General features: G+C 43.7%; 1 protein-coding gene across 3 annotated transcripts; it reads right to left on the bottom strand.

The window, feature by feature from the left end:
- Positions 1–1,433: 1,433 nt before the first annotated feature.
- On the bottom strand, positions 1,434–17,472 carry STX11 (syntaxin 11). Of its 3 annotated transcripts, none has more exons than XM_075146246.1 (3): positions 17,391–17,472; positions 7,611–7,815; positions 1,434–4,534 (listed from the first exon to the last, which is right to left on the bottom strand). In XM_075146246.1, the coding sequence occupies exon 3, from the start codon at positions 4,527–4,529 to the stop codon at positions 3,663–3,665; it is 867 nt and encodes a 288-aa protein (XP_075002347.1). In that variant the 5' UTR covers positions 4,530–4,534; positions 7,611–7,815; positions 17,391–17,472; the 3' UTR covers positions 1,434–3,662. The 3 variants fall into 3 exon arrangements, with proteins under 3 accessions (XP_075002347.1, XP_075002345.1, XP_075002346.1); XM_075146244.1 differs by having other exon boundaries at positions 7,581–7,815; XM_075146245.1 differs by lacking the exon at positions 7,611–7,815 and having other exon boundaries at positions 17,391–17,459.
- Between the last annotated feature and the right edge of the window lie 3,825 nt (positions 17,473–21,297).

A 21,297-nucleotide genomic window follows, 5' to 3' on the forward strand; every position in this document is an offset into this window, starting at 1 on the left:
CTCAGTTCACCCTCCAGAAAAAAGATATCCCGGTCTTAAACTAAGACCTATACCTTTACTTCGAGAAGCTTCTCCCAAGACACGTGCCAGAGAGATGCCCGGTCAAGTGTGCAAGTGTGTCCATAGTCTGGGTCCCTCGCCTTGAGGTAGCAATCGTTCCACTGCCATTTCTCTAAAATTAAACCCATGTTTCAAAAAAAAAAAAAAAAAAATCCCGTAAGATGAAATGGAGACTCCTACACACATCCGGGAAGTTCACTGTGATGTACCAAACATTGTATTTTGTAATAGGGAATGTTTTTTCTCTTTTATATTTATGCAATGCTCTCTTACATTTTAGAAGGAGCAAGGTATGCCTGGTTGCCAGTTCTCCTTTCTCCTCCTCAGAAAGGGCTCAGATACATGGGGGCAGGAGGTGGGTTGCGAAGCTTCTGCTGCCTTCAGTAGGAAACAAAACCAAAGTAACAGCAACCCTAAAAGCTAAAGCAGCCCCTCTCACATTTTAATTACTTTCCCCTCAAACCCAGCTATAGGGTTCGCCACATGAGGGAAGACGAAAAAAAAAACAACCCATAGAATATGCTACGCACATCTCCATAGGAGTCGTGCTAACTTTCAGAATGATAAGGCAGCTTTCCTTAGCAAGCATGAAGATGTCCGTTCTGCAGCTTCTGTTAGTAGTATGCTAACGTATTATCAAGCTACTTTTATCATCTTATTCCACTCATCCTGTATGGCATGAGTCTTTGCAACAATAGCGTGATCAGGCTTTTCAAAAGTCTGTTTAACTGTGACTAGGCAAGTTCATGGGCTGGCAAAATTTGAGTTCTTACACAACTGAAGGATATTAAAAAACGCACAGTATTAAGCAATGAACACGTGTTTGCAAGGAAGCGGATGATTTCCTCAGTTACTGGAAGTAATTTTTTAAGTGCCTCTAATTCACAACGTGACTTAAAAATAGTTTTAAAGGGTCTCAAGCTGGTATTTCAATAATTCTCCGTTTCTTCCTTGTAGCCTTAAGTCAGGAGAGAAGGTCTACAATTACCTTTTCTTCACGCTTTCCCTCTCTTTTCCTGTGCCTCAAATCAGACTAAAGATTTGAATGTGAGCTTTGCATATCTACTCATGAAATCATCAAGATCTCTCAGAACTGCCAGAATAAATTTGATTGTTTCTTGCAGTAGAATGTATGAAACTCATTTTTCATGGTTTTTATAGGAAAAATTATGGTAAGTCTATCTCAGTATGCAACACATTTGATTTACTGTGGCAACAAATATTAGGAGGACTTTTTTTTAGGCATTGTTTAATCGCCTTTCACCAACCCAGAGTTCAGTCCAGCAGTTTTTAAACTAAGCTTTGACAATGCAAGAAACTATTCAGAGCTGCTGATTCAAAGTACAACACCCTGCATTTTCAGTTTTTCTTATTAAAACTTTTATTCCATTTGTAGACATACATACGTGCAAAAAAGAAACCAACAAAAAAAACATGTACACATTTTTATCAAAAGCATTGGTGAGTGCTAAGAAAATGCAGATGAAATTAAATACATATTTTATTCTTCATTGATTTATGCCCACACGCTGACCCTCAGCGGTTTAGGGTATTTCTCTACAAATGCACTGTTCCACTGACTTGAATGGCAGTACCTATGGAGTAAACGACTTTGTCTTCTTGAGTAGCACCAAAGCAGCGCTCATGGTGCCAGCTCAACACCCTCCCTTCTCCCACTTCAGGTTTGAACAAGGGGATGTTGGAGAGGTCCTCAGGCAAGCATAATACTGATATCATCAGGACATCACTGAATATCAAAATATCTTCTAGTTTAGAAGATCGGTGTTCCTCACTCTTCCATGTTATCACAGACAGGTGCTTCAGCGGAAGAGACTTTCAGTTTCTGAGAAAAGTTATCCATTTAGCTTCTATTTGTGTAAAAAAGCCTGTCTGGCCAAGAAGCATTTCCCACTAGGATATGAAAGCTTGGAAGTTCAATTTATTTTGTTGTTTTGTTATATCAATATAAATAGTAAGAAATGTTTGGGTGTTTTTTTACATATAAAATTAGTGTGCAAAAGATCAGAAGGGAAAAGTTTCATTGCGATTGGTGCAGGAAGATGGCTATGCGCATCTCTGGAGGAAAACTCCCAAATACAAAATATTTGAAATGTTTAAATATATTTAAAATAGGTACACATAGGATCAGCGTTTAAAAAAAAGTCACTAACTTCTGAAAAAATGTCCCGCATTAATTCAAAGGATAGCAATAGATCACAGTGTATCAGGAAGCCACCTAGAAATACTATATTTGGAAAACCTCCAGAAGCAGGAGCTACAATCACTCACCAGACCTTACAAATACATGTTTCACTGACAATGCTCAGTGGTTTCCAGGGCTGCAAATTTTCTATTCCCTCCTCATATTCCAAACCTACTGCAGGCAAACTCCCCTTACAGAGAAGGAGAGATTACTTTTAAGCTTGAAAAGAGCACGGAAATGACATTAAAATGTTGTTTTCTTTCTTCTTCAGGTATACTGAAGAAATATGTCTATTTTCTTTCCCAGGTGGAGATTTCCTAATAATGGGAGAAAAGTCGTAGGTTTTGTACACCGGAAAAATTGCATGTTAATAAATCTAATCCTTCATGTTATTTAAAATAGATATTTAAAAATCCATATTCAATCAATGCTTATAAAAAAATAAAAGCCTATTGACAGGATAATCCTTCCACTAAACTGCTTGTGTGTATGTGCCAGCACCAGAGACCCTAAAATGCTTTCTTGACCCCAGAACTGTTGTCTTCTTATGGGTGCCTCTGCAGAAGGCCACTGCATGCATCTCTTCTGGCTGAAGTGTTAATCGGCAGAAAAATGTACGAGAAGCATAAAACCATGGCAGTTTTGAAATTGAGAGTACACGACAGTGGCTCAAGTTAAAAGTCGGTGAGATGCCTCAGTGTTGCAGTGCTTCTAGCCACCTTGACAAAGTTGCGGGTACTCAAAATGGAGAAAAGCATCACTTGCACACAAACGGAGCAAAAGGTGCACATTATCATTTAAGGTGCAGTTACTTCTGTTAAGATTCATGACAGGTGGAAATCAAGTTGAAATAGAAACTAGTTCTGTGTCCTGCTCCTGCTAACAGGCTCAGTATTTTGTCAAATGAATCGAGCAAAAATCTGTTCAAGTATTTGCATCAAGCAGGCTCCAACCTAGTTAAAATTGAAACCTCCTGATCCTGTGGTGTATTGTGTCACGGCAGGTGGTAAGGCTGCACCGCCTGCAGACTCACTTTGACAAATAAGAATAAAGTTACTTCTTGAAATTTCTCATCTTCCCTAGGCTGACTTATCAGCCCATCATTCATTCCTCTTTTTTGCCCATCTGAAACAAGTATCACTGCAGAGATCTTCCTGCACCTCTAGTTACAGCAACAGCGTACATTTCAATTAAAAATAGATTAAAAGTAGTTTTATCAACATTTCTGTGAGCTCTCAAATAGAACAGCCTTCAGCACATTTAGGAAAAAGGCAATGAACAAAACCAACTGCAAAATAGCCCCCCCATTTCTAGGGGTTGTCATTACAGAAAAGTCACTGGAAAGAATGCTTGATTTTGAAGACATTCGAGTCGGTCTGTGATAGCTTCAGTGGGATAGTCACCTTCTGCAACAGGATAAGCAGCAGCAGAGGATTGTTCTGAGGGGGTGTTTTCTTCTGTATTCCAAGGCTTTTTTCACTTGGTCTTTACTGTCTCCTACATAGTCCTCAACATTTTGCATATTTATCTCAATGACATCGAAGGTGTCCGCCTGTTCCTCCACTAGCAGGGCCACCTGCAGAAAGAGCTCGTGAACGTCCTTAATGCGACCTTCTAACTTCACCAGTTCCTTATGACGTGTCTCTATCTCATTCAAGGCTGAGCGAGCCCCCTTAACATCTGACAAGAGATTCTCAGAGAAGACATCCCACTTGCCTTGCTCAATCATCTCCTCGATCTGGTTGCCAGAAACATCTTTGCCCATGATCTCTAGCTGCCGCTGAATTCGAATCTTGCAGTTCTCCCGTTGGTTCACCTCTGTTGCATTGTATTCAAACATAGCCTCCTGAAAGGCGTGCATAAGGTCAACGTAGTGATTCTTCGCTACCCTGGCAATGACAGACATAGCCCCATATTTTGTTATTGCATCTTCGCTGAAATCTCTCATTATCTGGAGTTTCCTGTGGATGCTTTCTCCGCGGGCCTTGATGTCTCTGGCAATACAATTGGTATCTCGTTTGATGCTACTAAGACGGCGCATGGAAGTAAGGAAGCGTCTGTTTTGTTTTCTGAGCCGCTTGACATCCTCTTTTAGGTGGTCATTTTCTGTCCGGATGTTCTGTATGTCTTTATGAAGAATTTCCAAGGCATAATCAGTCTCATAAAGGAGAACGTCGCGGGGTGAATTTTCATCATCCTCACTATCAGAAAACTGTTGGTTGTGTAACCTGGCAAATTCGCGCAGCTCGTTCAGCCGGTCTTTCATCCTGCCTGTAAAACAGAGGAACAGGAGGAAAGAAGTTTAAAGTAAATAAAATATGGGTTTACAAGGGTTGAAAGTTCATAACTAATAACTACATCATAGTTATAACTACATCATAGATAACATAACTACATCAGAGATAACCCAAAATACCAGATTTTAAATTTGTTCACAGCATTTTATACAGCGATGGATCTCAGATCCAAAACTCTGGTGCTAGGACACTCTTCTATAAACTACGAAGCTTAGAAACTAAAAAAGTGCAAGACAGAAGACAACAAATCCTGAAGACAAATCCAAAAGAATAATAAGACAATCCCCAACCCCCTCCCCCAAAATGCCAGTCTCACTTGGAGAAAAAAAAACAAACTCTGGAGCAAATGATAGGAAGCCTTCAGCTACCGGTATGTGTAGACGTGTTAATAACGGAATGCTTCCCACTGCTGCTCACTAGAGAATCTCCTCTAGAGCTTGACCCTTCATTACATCAACTGCCCCAAATGTCACAGGTCCTCTGTCATTCTAAGCTTGCTTTTCCTGGGAGAAGAATAGGAAGCCTCTCAGAATCAGAAATAGCATTTACCAATACAGCTGGGAAAGAAAAGTTTCAAGAAATGGTGTGGAAAGTGACAAGATAGAATTAAAAAAAAAAAAAAGGCAAGGCAAGTTTAGGGTCTCCAGATGCTATCATTGACCATAGTGTACTAGGCATCAAACAAAACAACACAGCAATAGCAGCATTTTGTAAGTAAAACCAACCCTTCTTTTTTGTATGATAGAAACATCCTACTGAAGGAGTAAAGTAACACGGTTGTAACAGATCAGGATCTGTTTTCTGTGTTTGCCTCAGATGTACTTAACTACAGATTTCATTAAAAAGCTACAGGATGAGTAATCTGTACAGACCAGGTACGTGGTAACAAAACATAAGTCTCCTTTAAGTATGTTGTTTACTTGAAACTCTAGACCTAAAGCCTTTGCAGAAAGTGAAATCTGAAAGCTTCAGCAAGAACTCTGCACCAAGTGTTACAGCAAGAAGGAAGCTGAAAATTTCCCATCACAAAAGCTGTACATCCCATGACCTCATTTTAATGAATAAGAAACCAAGTTAAGAAGCAGCACCAAGCAGGACATCTCCAGATCTCTGCGTTTTGTTTTTCCAGGAATTAAAGTATCTTCACAGCATTTACAAACATGCTAGCCACTGTGAACGACACATCCCTTCATAGGATCATCAGTTATTCCCAGGTTAAGAAAAGTCACGTGTACGTACCCAGTATAATAGGCCCAGATCTAATGCGAATTAAAACTGCAGTTTATAATCCGTTTCATGGGATTGTTAGATGTGCTAAAGGTGTTAGGGAGGAGATGGGAAAGATTCCATCACAGACACAGCCTCTTGGGTTTGTATAGTTCATTGGGGGTATATACTGGTCTTGAGAAGTGTCCTGATTAGGATCACATTTACATTGAAGCAAAAAAGTGAATTTCAACTTAAACCAATTATTTTACAAGCAATGTAAACCAAGAAAGTCCATTAATATCCTGAGAGAAGAGCTTTCATTCAGGAATCCACACACGTAAGATAATTGTTTGAATTTAAAACATAAGCCACACAGATTCAACTCAATCATATAGAGAAAGCTTTAGGAAATGAAAGGTTTTCCACCTCCTCCCTCAGCAATAATAAAATCAAGACTTTCATCTCATGCCATAACATCAAGATGAAAAATCCCCATCTAAAAGGAAAAAAAAAATGTGTGGTGCAGCTTAGAAGTCAGGTTTACTTGGCTTTAAAACTGTATGGCCAAGTTTGCCTAGAGGCACTGTGAGAGTGAGAACATCTACCCTTCCTGTCTGGAAATAGTGGACCATTTTCTAGATGTGGAAAGGGAACAAACAAAGGCATCTAGCAATCTTGGAATTATTTAGATCTCTTCTAATCACTAACTGTTTCTGGGATGCTTTTCACCTGAAATGTAGACGTGGCTCTGAAAACCAGTCACATTGCTCATCTGACTGCATTCCTGACTCTTACTGGCTTCCCTAAAGTTGGTGATCCTCCCGCTTCTAGTTTGATGCTTGAACTGCCATGTGTTGGGTTCAGCAGTTTATTCTTTTTGTGTTTAGCATCTACATTTGGAAACAGCAAACAATGTTTTTTATGACTTTAAAATGACAGTCCACAGCAGCAAGGTGCCATTCGTGTAGACTAAATCATGTGTGTGCAGGACTATGTTGCCTTTGTGCTTACCATTCCTTCAACTTGAGAAAAACTAAATTTCATCAGCCTTCCACAGAGAGCAGACTGACAACTGGCTCAACAATAATTACATTTTATTTTTTGAGCTTGACAAAGAAAGCACAAACAGAAAACCATACTGAGTGAGAGCTCCTGCGTAATAAACTCGTAATTTTGTAGGAATAGGTCTACCTTCCTTCCCCCTACACTCAAAAGTGTAACTTGCAATTTGTCTTTCTCACCCACAACTATTTTAAGGTGTTAGATAAAATAAAAATAGAAAGAAATGGAGAAGCAAATACACGGTAATTCACAACATGAAAACACTGATGCTGTAATAAGTTCACGCGTATACTAATTCTGCAGCATCTCTGTAAAAATATCTCTAATTTTTTTCGACACAACATGAAAGGTTAAAAAGTCAAGCATTAAAAGAAAAGTCAGGAGCTGTCAAGTATGGCCTCAGATTGCACCATGATGTTGCCTACACACAGGAAGATCATGCAATTAAACACTGGCCTATGTCCTATCACTTCCACCAAGTCTCTGCCTACAGTCTGTATGTGCTGAATAAAAGTTGTACAACGTAAAATTTAATATTCATCATTCAGTTCATGGACAGATCTCTCATTTAGTATGTTACTACAGTTCATTTCCTCAGGGATTTCTCCTGTGAAATCCCTGGAAAGCTCCATAAACTCGTAACAGTCTTTTGGGGGAGGGCAGATCTAACAGCCCCATCCACAGACACGGGTTTCAGCCCAGAGTGATTAAGGACAACACTATCACTCTTGATGAGTTATGATGCCCACTTGAGACGCCCGAAGCACAGCTCTTTGCACCTGGCACGTTCAGAAGTCAGCTCCTTCTGACTTCGGTCACTGCTGCAAGCCTCGGGCACTTCGCTGAGTAAGATCGCGAAGTAACAAGCTGGACATCAGTGAATGAACACATGGATGGAGGCCACTTGTGAGCAGCTCATCTCCAATGATATGTACAGCATCACTCGCGATCTCCTTGATCCAGCAGATCCAGTAGAATCCAATTCTAAATGTGAACAGAGGGATCAAGTTACAGTGTCACTGACAATCTTCAGCCTGGGGCTTCCCAGTTTCTGAGTGCTTGGCTGTAAAAGCCTACACTATTTGAAACTACATACCAAAACTTACATTCAAGGTGGTCAACATTAGGATCTTTTAACGCTGCACTGAGGACCTGCACCTGTCAGGGTAATGGCTCCACAGCTAAAGTGATCGCACTTTTGTCCTACCAAATGGATGCCACCTCTTCAAGTCTGACTTCAGAGTCCTGCAAAATCAGGGACTTTTTGACATCTTCTTTTATCCTCCCTGAGTCCTGTCTTTTTCTCTCTGTTTCTAAAGTGCATCACCTAGCCTGCTTCCCACTTCATCTTCACATTTGCAAGATGCTTTTCCTTATCTACATACATTGCCTGGACAGAATGGAGGACAGGAAGAGAATGACTTTCTGCCTGTGTTTCAGCATCATATTAGGTCACAAACACCACAAATTGCAGAGGACACCTATTCAGCTTTACGCCAGAGCGTGCTCAAGTACTCTGTGGGTTAGCATTTGCAATATTTGGCCAAACAGACCTGTGAGATTCAGGAAAATGTTTAGATTTCAGCTTTCTTGAGCACCTTTTACTCAAGGAACACAGTAAATTTATTTGGGGCATTTGCAAACTGCTGCTTTGAGAAATTCACAATTTGGCAAAATTTTAGTTTTACATAAGGAAAACAGCAGGCTCAAGTGCAACACCACCACAAAGGTCTTTCCCCATTTCAAATTCCCATTTCAAACAAAGGGGAACCAGATCTTCCCAAGAGAGGACAGTAACTTCCAAGCATTCCTTTGATGGTGTCAGGGACAGAACTGACACTAAAGAGCTGAAACAAATGAACAAACAAGCATGGGAGAGCAGGGGGGAACAGCCATTTGAAAAGTTTCAGCATAACGGATCAGTATTTAGAAAAGTTCACCTCCTTTATCAGATGCTGTTGTTACTCAAGAAAGTTCGCATCTACTTACATGTTGACAGCGTTGTTTGTATTTAAAACAGCAATATATTAATACATAGTGCATTACTCGTGTTAGGGATAGCCTCAGCACTCATTCTTTAAAATGAGCGGCAATCTTTCCCTTAATATAGGGCCCGGTGCAGCAGCAGAACTTGGGCTCCCTGGCTAGAAAGCAGCTCTGCAGAAAAGCACCTTGGTGTGCTGGTGGACATCAAGTTGAACTGCGTCAGCAATGCGCCCTTGTGGCAAAGGAGGCCAACAGCATCCCGGGCTGGAGTAGCAGAAGTGGTCGAGGGAAGTGACCCCTCCCATCTGACACCCCAGAGTCCACGTCTGGGGTGCTGTCTTGGTGCTGGGGCTCCTCAGCGCAAGAGACGTGGACGCACTGGGGTGAGTCGAGGGGAGGCCACCAGGCTGGAGCACCTGATGTATGAGGAGAGGCTGAGAGAGCTGGGAATGTTCAGCCTGGAAAACAGGAAGCTCAAAGGAGAGCTTGTTGCTGTCACCAACTGCGTAATGTGAGGGTAGACCCTTGGTGAAGATGTACAGCGACAGCACAAGAGGCCACAGACCCAAGTTGAGACATGGGCAAAGGCAGCCAGATAGTAGAGGGGAAAAAAAGGAAAAACAAAAAAACTTTCAGAAACACTGGAACAGGGGCCCAGAGAAGTTTTGTAATCTGCATCCTTGAAGACACTCAAAACTCAACTGGACATGGCCTTCAGCAACCTGAACTCCCTGTGTGTGTTTTGAGGGGGGCTGGATTAGACGACTTCCAAAAGTCCAGTCTAAATGGTTCTAGTACTCAGCCTTAGGTCAAAGGTTTGCTAATTTGAACGTGAGTGCTAAATATATTCAACTACTTGCACAGGTTTATTTAAGATACATCTAACACATTAGAATACCAAGACACCGACTCCTCTGTACTCTGGAGTAACAGCCCCAAGAGTATAAATACCTTAATTTTAAGAGTGTGTGTTTTAATAGATTAGCTGCCAGTTTGATTTTCTTTTAAAATACTGTGTATATTCAAACTGGAACATGTACTGCCGTGTTTGTATTTTTGGGCTAGATAAATCTGTCCTTGTAAAAATCAAGTTCCTTCTGCAGTCCATCACGGTGTGTACACCCAAACACACACTCACACACATAGGAAATACAGGCCAGGTGATGACTGCAGAGGTTACACCTTTAAAGCCATGTACCCACCAAGTACAGTCAGCTGAGGACATGTTCAGTACTCATCTCTTCACGTTAGCATGCTACTTCTTGGTATTAATCACCACGATGACGAGCTTTCCCATGATGCACGAGAAAGACGCAAGCTGTCCTGTTGCAGTAAGACTGCAGCCCCGCGCAACGCTGCATGACATGGGATTTCAGACAGGAAAGGAAATCCACTCCGAAAACCTTTCTGTTAGCCCCAGATACATACAAACAGGAGTCCCGCTTAGCATATTTCCATTGCTGTGCTCATGTTCTGCAGCCTGTTATCTACGTAGAAATAACTTAAGGATGAAAAGTTATTTCTCTAGAAACAAGCAAGTTGCACACCTGTATTTATTTCAGCTTCAACATTTGTATATCCACATCACTGAGTTTGGGGACAAACGGTGAAATAAAGCAGCAATTTCAGGACAGCATCCATATTTCATCACCTGCAGCTGGGAAGGAAGCCAGTGTACATTTTTTTCTTTTTGCAGCATTCATAAAAGGCAGCTGCTAGTTAATACCAGCTTGTGGATTACCGAAAGTCTAGTCAGTAATCTTTTCAGCCTTGAGCAGGACCTTACAAGATGAAACCTTTACTTCAGTTGAAGTGGCCTATTTGAGGAACAACAGATATTTCAAAACAAGCCAGTTAAAAATAATTTCTATCAGCAGTTCTTCTCTCCCTCAGAAGGTAAAAGTCCTTTTGTGCTCCACTACAGACCCACGTGGCTCATCCTCTCTGAATGACATGTGCTCTTGGTTGCATGACACACAACAGATGTGACCCAAGAAACAAGTGGTGAACAATTAGGAAATAACCTGCTCCTAGGCAGAATTACTTCATAGCCACGTGTGCATCAGCACATTCCAGCACATTCCCATACTGCTTGTAGAGGATGCAGTATTGATGGAAATCCACTCAGATGGACTGGATGAGTCGAACACACTCCACTACAGGGAGTGCTGTTGCACAAAAATGCAAGTCATGTATAGGTGAAAGAAGTGTTAAATGCAGCTGAAGCTCTTCATTTAAGAGTTGGAGTCTCAGATTTATTCATAATTTTCTAGTATCCTTCTGTTTTGGAAACAACTGTCTTAGACCAGATTTAATAATTTTGCCTGGTATCTGTTGTCCAATAGGAGATTTGACAGTATTAATTAACTTGGAAAATGGACTATTGTTTACAATAGGTTTTCTTCTTTCCAAAAGATCTTCTAATTGACTCATAGCAGAGTGCTAGTCATCTTTTCAGACCAAATTCCCTGTCTCCCCAATCATGTCCATCACTGGTGGAACAGCAGGCTTGAATTTCTCAAATCACTCCTCTTTTTTCTTGCTTCTCATCTAGAAGAGCTCAAGGAAACACCAAAAATCATAATCTAATGATTAGGACAGTTTGCCTTCTGGAGCTGTTTTAAGATCACATCTGTATATTAACTCCAATATTAATAACTATGACAGAGATCAGCATTTCAAAATCTTTTTGTGGCCTTACTGAAAGGAAGTTTTCTTCTCTGGAGTTTCTTGGATTGGGCAATGTTTAAAATAGACAAAACGTATTCAGGATTGAAAATACATCAGTTAACACAGAACACCAGTCACAAAGCTACAGAAATCCAGCAAGAAGCCGCAGAGGTATCTGAAAACTATTAGACACTACCCACTTCATGTTGTAATCAAAGCCTGTGTAGAGCAGAACACCTACTTTATACTTTCAATCACCCTAGTGGGAAGTGTACGCAGTTGCAAATGTCTCAGGGCAGTTTTTTTTCCAAAAGCTTGCATGAAGTGTCAACTTCTCTGTTTGTACCAGAACAAATTATTTATTACAAGCTGATATATTCAGAGAAGTAGGGATGGCTCCATTCTTTGCAGGCTATTTCTGCAGTTGTCAGAATCTCCAAGTCTCCAGTGGTTCCTTTCCTACCATAAAGGCTAGGAAAGGCCTAAGGCGAAAAAATTAACATTCAAATAGTTTGTTGCCTCTAACTCAAAGTAATGAGGCAATAATTGCTTGAATACTGATAGCTTTGGAGGTTCTTCTTTGACTTATCCCAGTTTCTTTACCAGTATTCAATCTCTTCAACACAAAGTAACTCTCAATTTTTGTATGACAGCGTATTATAAATTCAAGGATCTAGGGTGCATCTCATACTTCCTAGAGGTATTCAATACAGTCAACCATTTTGGTGTTTTCCATAGACTGGTTATCAGGTTTTCCAGACATCAGTAGCAAAAGTAGAAGCTGCTGGCATGCATTTCATTTTTCACGTATTTATGATGAGACTGACAAAAAAATCTGAAGTTTTAACTTGTTACTACACAGTAGCACATGCTAAGTAAACATTCTTACATTGGAGAGGACAGCTTGTTGTATATAGGTTGACTGCTACTATTTACTGTGTTGTCTAAATTTTCACTGGAAAACTGTGGATCACCATGGACAAATTTTCAATCCGAAATAGACAATAAAATGGATTCTCAGTATCTCCTCTTGACATTTTTCTCACAAGTCATACTAATGAGCAATTGTAACTAGATTTGGTTTTGTTTGGCAGGGGGGTGGGCTGTACCAGGGCTGTAGACAAAACCAGTTTCTCCATCTTCACTACATGGCCCACTGAAAAGTGTTAGTCTTCACAGGCATTGTTTGAATCCCCTCCCAAAATTGGGAACTCTCCCCAGCAGTCGTCACGCTTCTGTATATAAATGGAAGTTAAGGACAAGAAAGGCTAATGCACAGTACAAACTTAGCCACTTCCTTCTTTTCCTAAGGATGCTAGAAACAAAATATATAGTTAGCAACTGCAGATATTGAAAACCTGCCAAATCCTTGGAATCCCTGAGACCTGCGAGCTGACTCTGATCGGTTTTCACATGCACAGCTTGCTAAAAACAGGGCGCCATTACAAAGCGTAGACGAACATGCACGGGATTGTATTTTACGCAAGGGGGAGAAAAACAAGCCCACCCTTGCTCTCCGTTCAGTGCTGACTTCAGTGCGTGCGGTGCGCTGCAGGCTGACTACTGCAGCGTGCCCCTCCTCCCTGCCACAGGCCACAGTAGGGTCTTCAGGTAAAGTTGGCCTGGGTGGAGACAACTGAACTGTACCTCCGCAGGCTTGGCAACTCGCGAAGACAGAACCATACCACTAACATAAACAGTGAGACAGCCAACCATGCATTTCTTGGCAATTACTGCAGCTCGGCATCGTTATGAGTCACTGCGCAAGGAAATCAGACGACGCACTCACAGGCAGTGCTGTCGCTACAGTGCCGTGAGTATATACATTATCTAATTAATCACCTTGGCTTCCCTGAAACACATTGGTTCAGCGAAATAGCTATGTACATACCACATTCATATAACTACTATTGCTACCACGCAGTGGCATTTATAAGTGATTAAGACATTATGTTGGCATCCGACTAGAAATACGAGGTTGCATGTGATCATCAGTCAGAAGCAACATGTTCTACAGACATTTTTAAATTAGCACAACAGCATTACTTTTTAAAATACACATATATTTAAAGCTTGTAATACAGTGTTACAATCTGAGATCAAGTACTCTTTACTTTAAAAAAATCCCTTTAAGGTTAAATACGGGGTGTTTTATTGGTATTTGTTCATGCGAGCCAGTACACGTGAGGCTCAGTTCTGGATCCTACTGTAAAACCTACACAACCGTAACTGGACCAAAATAGTTTCAGTCAGGAAATAACCCCCACAGCCACACATGCATACCCACAGCCTCAGCCCCAGGACTTGTCAGGCGCTGGCAGCTTTATGGCAATTACTCTACACTACTTAGAAGCCCATGGATGTTTACAGGCCCATTCAAAGTACCAGTGCAGTTGAGACAAGATATAGATGTAATTAGGGACACGCTGGCCAGTGGTAGTTAGAGAACCTGTTCCTGGCTGGGCATATCCAAAGCTCAAGCAAGCTTTATTCTTGCTTTCGAAAAGAAGTGATTTGTCACTAACACAAATACAGCACAGAGGAGAGGCATAGCTGGAAAGCTGGAGCATTCAGTACTTTCTTGGCTTTTGTGACCGTGAGTTTGTCAAGAATAATCTTGGCAATTAATGGGTTAACTGTCATAGTAGATAAAGCAAAAGCTGCATGCATGATAAGCCTTCTGAAGTCAAGATATGTGACATCATTCCCTCTGTGATAAACTACAGAAATATGGTCTAGATGAGAAGTGCCAAACACTTTCTGTGATAGGCTAGAGGAGATATCAAGATGCTCGACACAATCAGCAAAAGCTATCAAAACAGATGTAGAAACTGAGCTGCACTGCTCCTCTCATGCGGACCCCCCCCCCACTCCCCAAGAGGGGGTTCCCAGGAGCCAGCCCTAGGCAGGACCAGTGCTGGGAATGATGTTCCTCACCAGAGATGGCTCATGTGGGGACCACGTCTTGGGGGCAGCCCAAAATGCAAGTGTAACCAGAAATGGCTTCTCTGCAAAACTGCATAAAAGCGGTAATCCCGCATTTGGTGCTGAGATGAGTTTATTGGATCAAATTAACATTGCCTCAGTTATTTCTGCACCACGCTTTGTCATCCCTGCACTACAGGGATGACCAAAGAGTCAAAGAAAATTGATGGGCCAGATAAAAGATCATGGAAAGCGTATCTGGTCCAGCATCTTCAGACGTGACACGAGAAGTTGTCTTCTCGCTGTCAGAACTGGCTTTGAATATGCCAACATGATGGGTTTCTGTCACTCTCGGAGGTTATCCCTATCTTCCATTAGCAACTTGGAGAGTGGAACCAAACATGAGCCTGTACAATCTCCAGGTGACATTGAACTGGAAGGGAGTGGAAGCGAGTGTTTGGTAGCGGAGGGGAGGAGAAATGATGAGAATTTAAGATGATCCTGGCAAGTAAGAGAAGTACTAACAAAAATAAAAGGAAATTCAGTAGAGATGAGCCTGGTATGGTACATTTAGAATAAATTATTCGCACAGATAGAAAGTAGGGAACACCTAGTTTGGCAGCAGGAAAGTATTGGTGGGGTTATAGCAGACTGCAAGCTAAAAAACAAGTTCACAATATAATGCCACTGTAAAAAAACCCATCTCTCACATGAGAGATGGCATGGGAAGGACTGGTTTTACTCTGCTTGGCATAGGTAAGGCCTCAGTTGGAATAGCACATCCTGCACCAGTTATCACACTAGGAAAGTCGGAGCATACTGGGCACTGTCTCCAAACGGTTTAGAAAGTACAACCCTGGAGGAAGAGGAGTTGAAGGAATTACGTTCATTTCATGCAGAAGACCAGGGAGAGAGACAGAGCACTCCAGTGTATAAACGGAGTTTATAAAAAAAGAAATTATCAGTTTGTTCCCTGTGTTGACATTCGAAACACATGAAGAAATCCATTTGTTTCACACGTGAGATCTATGTAGCTGTGACCAGCTGAAAATCGGACCACTTCTCTGTGGGAGCACTGTGGGACCCTCTTCCTCAGAGGGTAGAGGGAGGCTACAGAAACCTCTCTCAGGTCTGGTTTAGGTGCACTGCTGCAATGCACCGAATGGATCAGGAAACGTCTTACAGTCCCCCCATGGCCCTGCATTTCCATGACTTGTTCAGTGCCCTCACCCCCAGCCTCACTGTGTGTCCAGCACAGCGTGCGTGTGAGCACACGTGAGCACAGGCCCACGCCCCTGCTGGGGAGCAATTTGGGTGACTCTTTTCACTCAGCAGATTTTCTTCCCTCTCTATTATTTCTGCACTGGCGACAACTACCATTTCTCCTTTGGGCGCAGGTCTTGGTTACTGTTATAACATAATGGAAGGTGTCAGACATGGAGTCTAACCCCACGGCACCCAAAATCCCCAAGACTGTGATATAATATGCAGTTTTGTTCCATAGCATCATGTTTATCGCAGTGCCCAGAAGATACTCTTATCACATTATCCCCATTTTAATGTCTCAAGAGATCTTATATACTGTGCTTAGTTTCTTCATGAAGATATCTTATGACAACAGAGGTTACCTTGCAGTTTTAGACTCAGCCAAAACACCAGGTACATTTGCCATATGACTTAACATGCAATTTCAGTTTCAGAGCAGTGGTCATACGAGGCAGTCAGTGAAAAAAAAAAAAAGGTGAGAAAAAGGTCGTCAGAGGTGTGGGGCATCTAAACCATCCTTTCTTAAGGATGACCTTTAGTCTGTTCGTCTGTTAGACCTCTGGTCTGTTTTGAATAAAAAAAAGTTACGCTCATCTTGTAGTCTCACCACTTCCATTTAAAACTATTATTTAAATAGGGAGTAACGCCATTGGTAAGAAACCAGCATCCTTCAAATCGTATTCTCATCTTAAAAAGTCATCTATTGCCATTTTGATCCCTGACAGCTTAAAAAATGGTTCCTAAAATACCATCTAAAGAACAGGAACAAGAAGTGTGAATGTCCGTTTCAGGCCAGTGTTACTCTTCTAGTCATTTCCTTTCCTGGTATCGCACAGTTACATGCGGTTATCTCAGACATACACGAGTATTAATTCTTCTTGGCAGGAAAGGAAATAAGTATCAATTAATAGGAAGCAATCAAAGAACGCTACTTTTGCATCCACTCACAGATCTGGCCCTGGTGATGATGCCCAAGAAAGTAGTAAAAGCTATTATATTTTGCATATAAACCCAATTTTCTAAAAAATCTGCTCTGGAGCCATTCATAACCACATATGAGCATATTCATCACCACATATGAGCACCACGAATGAAATGTTAATACTCGTTAAGTCAGACAAACAAGGCAGAAATGCAGTCACCCGTTGGGACTGGACGAGGAGACTCGTATTTGAAAGCGCCTCCGGTTTCCCCTCATCCTGCGAAAAACCCAGCCGCCCCTTTTGCCCCTTTTGAGGGACCAGAGCTACCCGAAGGCACCTCTGGACTCAAAAGCCCGGACCCCATCCCCTGCCGTCTCTTCTGCCCCCGGCCTTCAGACTTCCCCCCTCGAATCAAACGGGGCAGTTCCATTTGACTCCCACGCAAAGCCCGGCTGCCAAGCGCTCCGAAAGCCCCGCGGCTCCCCCCGCCTCGCCGCCCGGGCCGGCTGCCGCGCACCGGGCACGCACCGGGACTCCCCCCGACAGCAGGGGAAGCGACGGGCTGACCGCCACCGCCGGAGCCCCGCACCCGGCCCGGCCCAGAGCTGCCCTCTGTCCCGAAGCTGCTCCGGGCCGGCTCGGCGCCCGGGGACCCCTCGGCTGACGCTGATACGGCAGGGCTTCCGTCCCGCGAGCCGACGGCGACAGGCGCGGGGTGAAGGAGCCCAGCCCGGCCGGCTCCCCGAGGGAAGCGCCGTCCCGTCCTCCCCCATCCCGGCAGGTACTCACCCCGGGCAGGACAGCCCGGCCGCTCCTCCCGCGCTGCTCCCCGAGGTGCCGCTGCCGCCGCAGCGCCCGCGCCGTCGAGGCAAGCGCTAGTCCCCGCCGAGCGTCCCGCCCCCTCCGCTCGGCTCACCCGCCTATTGGCTGCGAGAGGAGGGAGTGATTTGCATAGCGGCGCCCCGCCCCTGGCGATCTGTCAATCACGGCCGTCGAGGGGCGGATGGAGGGGCGGCCGCAGAGGCCGTGCGCCGTGCCCCCTTCCTCCTCCTCCTCCTCCTCCTCCTCCTCCTCCGTCCCCTCGGGGCGGTGCTCGGCTCGCACCGCCTCCTAGCGGGGGGAAAGCCCGCCCCGTGGGTGCTGGGAAGCGTGGGTGGGCTGAGGTTGCACGTTTCTTTGCCGCCGTACCCATGGACTCCCCTGCCCTTTCTTGCCCTCGCTTCCCCGCCGGGAAGCGGGGGGCTTTCCGACCCCCGCCGCCTGCCTGCGAGGGGGGTGAGGGGGCGGTTTGGGGCGGGCAGTGAGGCCCGAGGCGGACAGGGAGCTAAGACCGAGGGGGCGTACGGGCGGCGGCTGAGGAGAGAGCTGGGGCCAGGCGCCGCCGCCAGCGGGGCAGGGGCACGTCCCCCTCCTCCCGCCCCCCCCCCCCCGCTGTTCGGTGTCCCGTCCGTCCGTCCGTCCCGCTGGCTTGAGACGTGCGTGATGGAACAGGACGTCAAAGGAGCTTCTGGGAACGCGATTCAAACAAATTGCTGCTGCTCAGTGTGGGCAAGAGAAGGTGCACTCTTTGCGCCGTGCTTCAGGGTAAGGGTGACATTTAGCCCATTTTTGGGTTCGACTCTGATAACTTTGACCATTCCTGGAAAAAAAAACCACCATCCCCGTCATTCTAACTTTAAAAAAAAAAAAAAAAACAACAATGCTTTGGTCACACAATTTTTAATACACACTAATAACACACATTAATAAGCCTTGCAAGTAGTTAGAGAGTTCCTTCATGTCTTTCTGAGATAGAAAGTTTTTGCTTTTCTTTAACATCTTGGATATTTATTTGGGAGTACTTTTCTCTCCCTTTCACCACAAAAATTGGAGATAATTTGAATTTGGAAATTTTAAAAGATAGAAGTTTACTTTTTTGTTGGTGCGAAGTAGTAGCTGAAAGAGCAGCCGCGCTTTCCTGAGCCACTGTCGTTACAATAAGGCTCCAAAATTTCTCTGACATTGCATCAATCCCATCCTGGGCGTTCCGAGAGAAAATTCTGTCATGACGGAGACAGTTGCAGAGACGTAGGGAGCGTCTTCCCTCCTTGTTTTCTATGCTGTTGTTGTGTCAGGAAAAAAACTTAAGCAATGGGTAAATACTTGAGGTTTTATGGTTAACAGTCAGTTAAAAATATATCTGACAGAGTGGCTCTTTCTCCTTGAAAAATCCAAGACTGTACTGCAGGGCTCTTCCATGTGGCGTCTTCATTGGGATTTTTCTCTTAGACCTTGATGCTGGAGCTGAATTTAGGTCGGTGGGTCCCATCGGTCCTCTAAAACTACCTGAAGGCATTGAGTTATGAGTGGGTTTTCTCTTCTTTTCCAAGCTGCGGCTGCTGCTTTGTGAGACCAGCTGCGGCATCCCCAGCCCGCGGCAGGTGGCTTTCTCTTTGCCGCTGGACCGCAGAAAGCAAATGGGCCTTTAGTGTTGTTAACGCAAGCAGAGCTGAAAATAAAGCTGTGTGTTAATGTAACTTCACGGGTAATCAAAGATACATTCTGCTTTGTATGGCGTGGAACAACAATTACAAATTAACCTGCTGTTGTTGCAGCACAGGCAAAGCTATGGGTGCATTGATTGATGTGTCTGATGACTGACCCGGTCAAGAGCAAAATGCTCATCTAGAAACATCTGGTATCTTCCCTATAATTTGTGAGGAGGGTATGGAACACCAAATAAATGAGCGGCAAGACTCCTCCGCTTTGGGAGAGACTTTAGTTACAATTTCAGTAGCTCAGTAGCAGGCAAGGTAGCAATATTGTTAAATTATTAACATTCTAAGAAAGGAAACAGAGAGTGAGAGGTGTCGCCTTCGTAAGGCGTGGCGACCTGGTTCAGGAACGGCACGGCGACCCCCCTCCCCGGGGCACTCGGGCCATCGACTCGCAGACACCAATGTGGTGGACGGCAAATGGCGTTTATTGGTAGGTAACACAGCGTTATATACCTTGGGTTTACGACGTCACTTCCGTCTGCTTACTTCACACCTAAATGCTACTGGCTATCAGGGGAGGGGTCCTATCTTTCCGTACAGCGCGATATCTTCCGGCCGCCTGATCCTAACTACCCACAGAGAGGACTTCATTATTTCTGTAAATTTTGTCGCCGAGATTAGACGAGGTTAAAGAAGGTTGAAAACTTTCAGAGACAGCTAGCTAATTAAGCTACATGAATAGGTAGCTAAAAAAAAATCACCATTGACAAACAAGGACCCCGAAGAGCTTGAGCATATTATGTTGCTAGATCCTACAAAGGGTGCCCGTTTGCATGGTGTTAAGAGAAGCAAAACCAGGTAAGTCGTATGGAAAGATTGTCGTGTCATCATACATACGAAAGACACTTGTTTTGGATTATTGTGCTCATTTCAGTCACTTTTGAAATAAACATGAATAGTGTAGATTGACAGTGAAAATGATTAGACAGGGAAAAGTGATTTGCCCATGAAAGAGATTTAGAATTTTCAGTCTTGTCATTTTATCCTCCCCTGAGTCCTAAGCAGCCTTACATACAAAGCCACAAAAGTAACAAAGTAATTTTTTTTCACTTTGTACTATCTCTTATTATATGACAGATATTTAATGAAAAAATGTTATTTACCAGTGAAAGGAAATACTCTGTTTACATAGATAAAGGCAGAATTCATTACTGTAGGGATCACTGATGCCAATAATTTTTTTAAAGGAGTTTGGGCAACATAGCGGACAATATATCTGGAGGCAGGAAGCCTCCCTTTTTGTTCTTTTTTTCTCTGAAGAGCTGTTTTTTTTCCTTAAAGACTTTTAATCCTGACCTCGATCTTGAGTGATGGCTTTGGATGAGGCCCATTTTACTTCCAGTTTCCTCATCTCTAGAAAGAGGAAAGGTGTAATTACTTTCAGTGCTCATAAATGTGTAGTGAAGAGCAATATATAAACAATTTGGAGTCGCATGTACGTTAAAATACCTTGAGGATGTCTAGTAGTTCAAGGCCAATCCACAGAGCAGAGGGACTGTCAGTGTCAGGGAGAGCCCTCGTCTCTCCGCTATGGTGCCTGATGCTTCTCACCAAATTGCCTACCAGGATAATCATGGAATAGCCTGATCGAGTGTCTTACAAAGTCCAAGAAATTAGAAATGTCGTGGTTCAACCCCAGCCGGCCACCGAGCACCACGCAGCCGCTCACCCACCCCCCCCACAATGGGATGGGGAAGAAAACCAGAAGGGCAAAAGCGAGAAAACCTGCGGGCCGAGACAAAGACAGTCCAACAGGGAAAGCAAAAGCCACACGCGCAAGCAAAGCAAAACAAGGGGTTCATTCACTACTTCCCACCGGCAGGCAGGTGTTCAGCCATCTCCGGGAAAGCAGGGCTCCATCATGCGTAACGGTGACTTGGGAAGACAAACGACATCACTCTGAACGTCCCCCCCTTCCTTCTTCGCCCAGCCTTATGTGCTGAGCATGACGTCATATGGTATGGAATAGCCCATTGGCCAGCTGGGCCAGCCGTCCCGGCCACGCTCCCTCCCAGCCCCCTGCGCACCTGGCAGGGCATGGGAAGATGAAAAGTCCTTGACTACGTCAACATTACTTAGCAACAACTAAAACATCAGTGTGTTATCAACATTATTCTCATACTACATCCAAAACACAGCACTACACCAGTTAATAGGAA

Source organism: Calonectris borealis, chromosome 3, assembly GCF_964195595.1.
Source record: "Calonectris borealis chromosome 3, bCalBor7.hap1.2, whole genome shotgun sequence".
In the NCBI taxonomy this organism is placed as follows: Eukaryota; Metazoa; Chordata; class Aves; order Procellariiformes; family Procellariidae; genus Calonectris; species Calonectris borealis.

Coding starts and splice junctions, on each gene's coding strand:
- STX11 (XM_075146246.1), bottom strand. CDS start 4,529: ATGAAAGACCGGCTGAACGAGCTGCGCGAATTTGCCAGGTTACACAAC.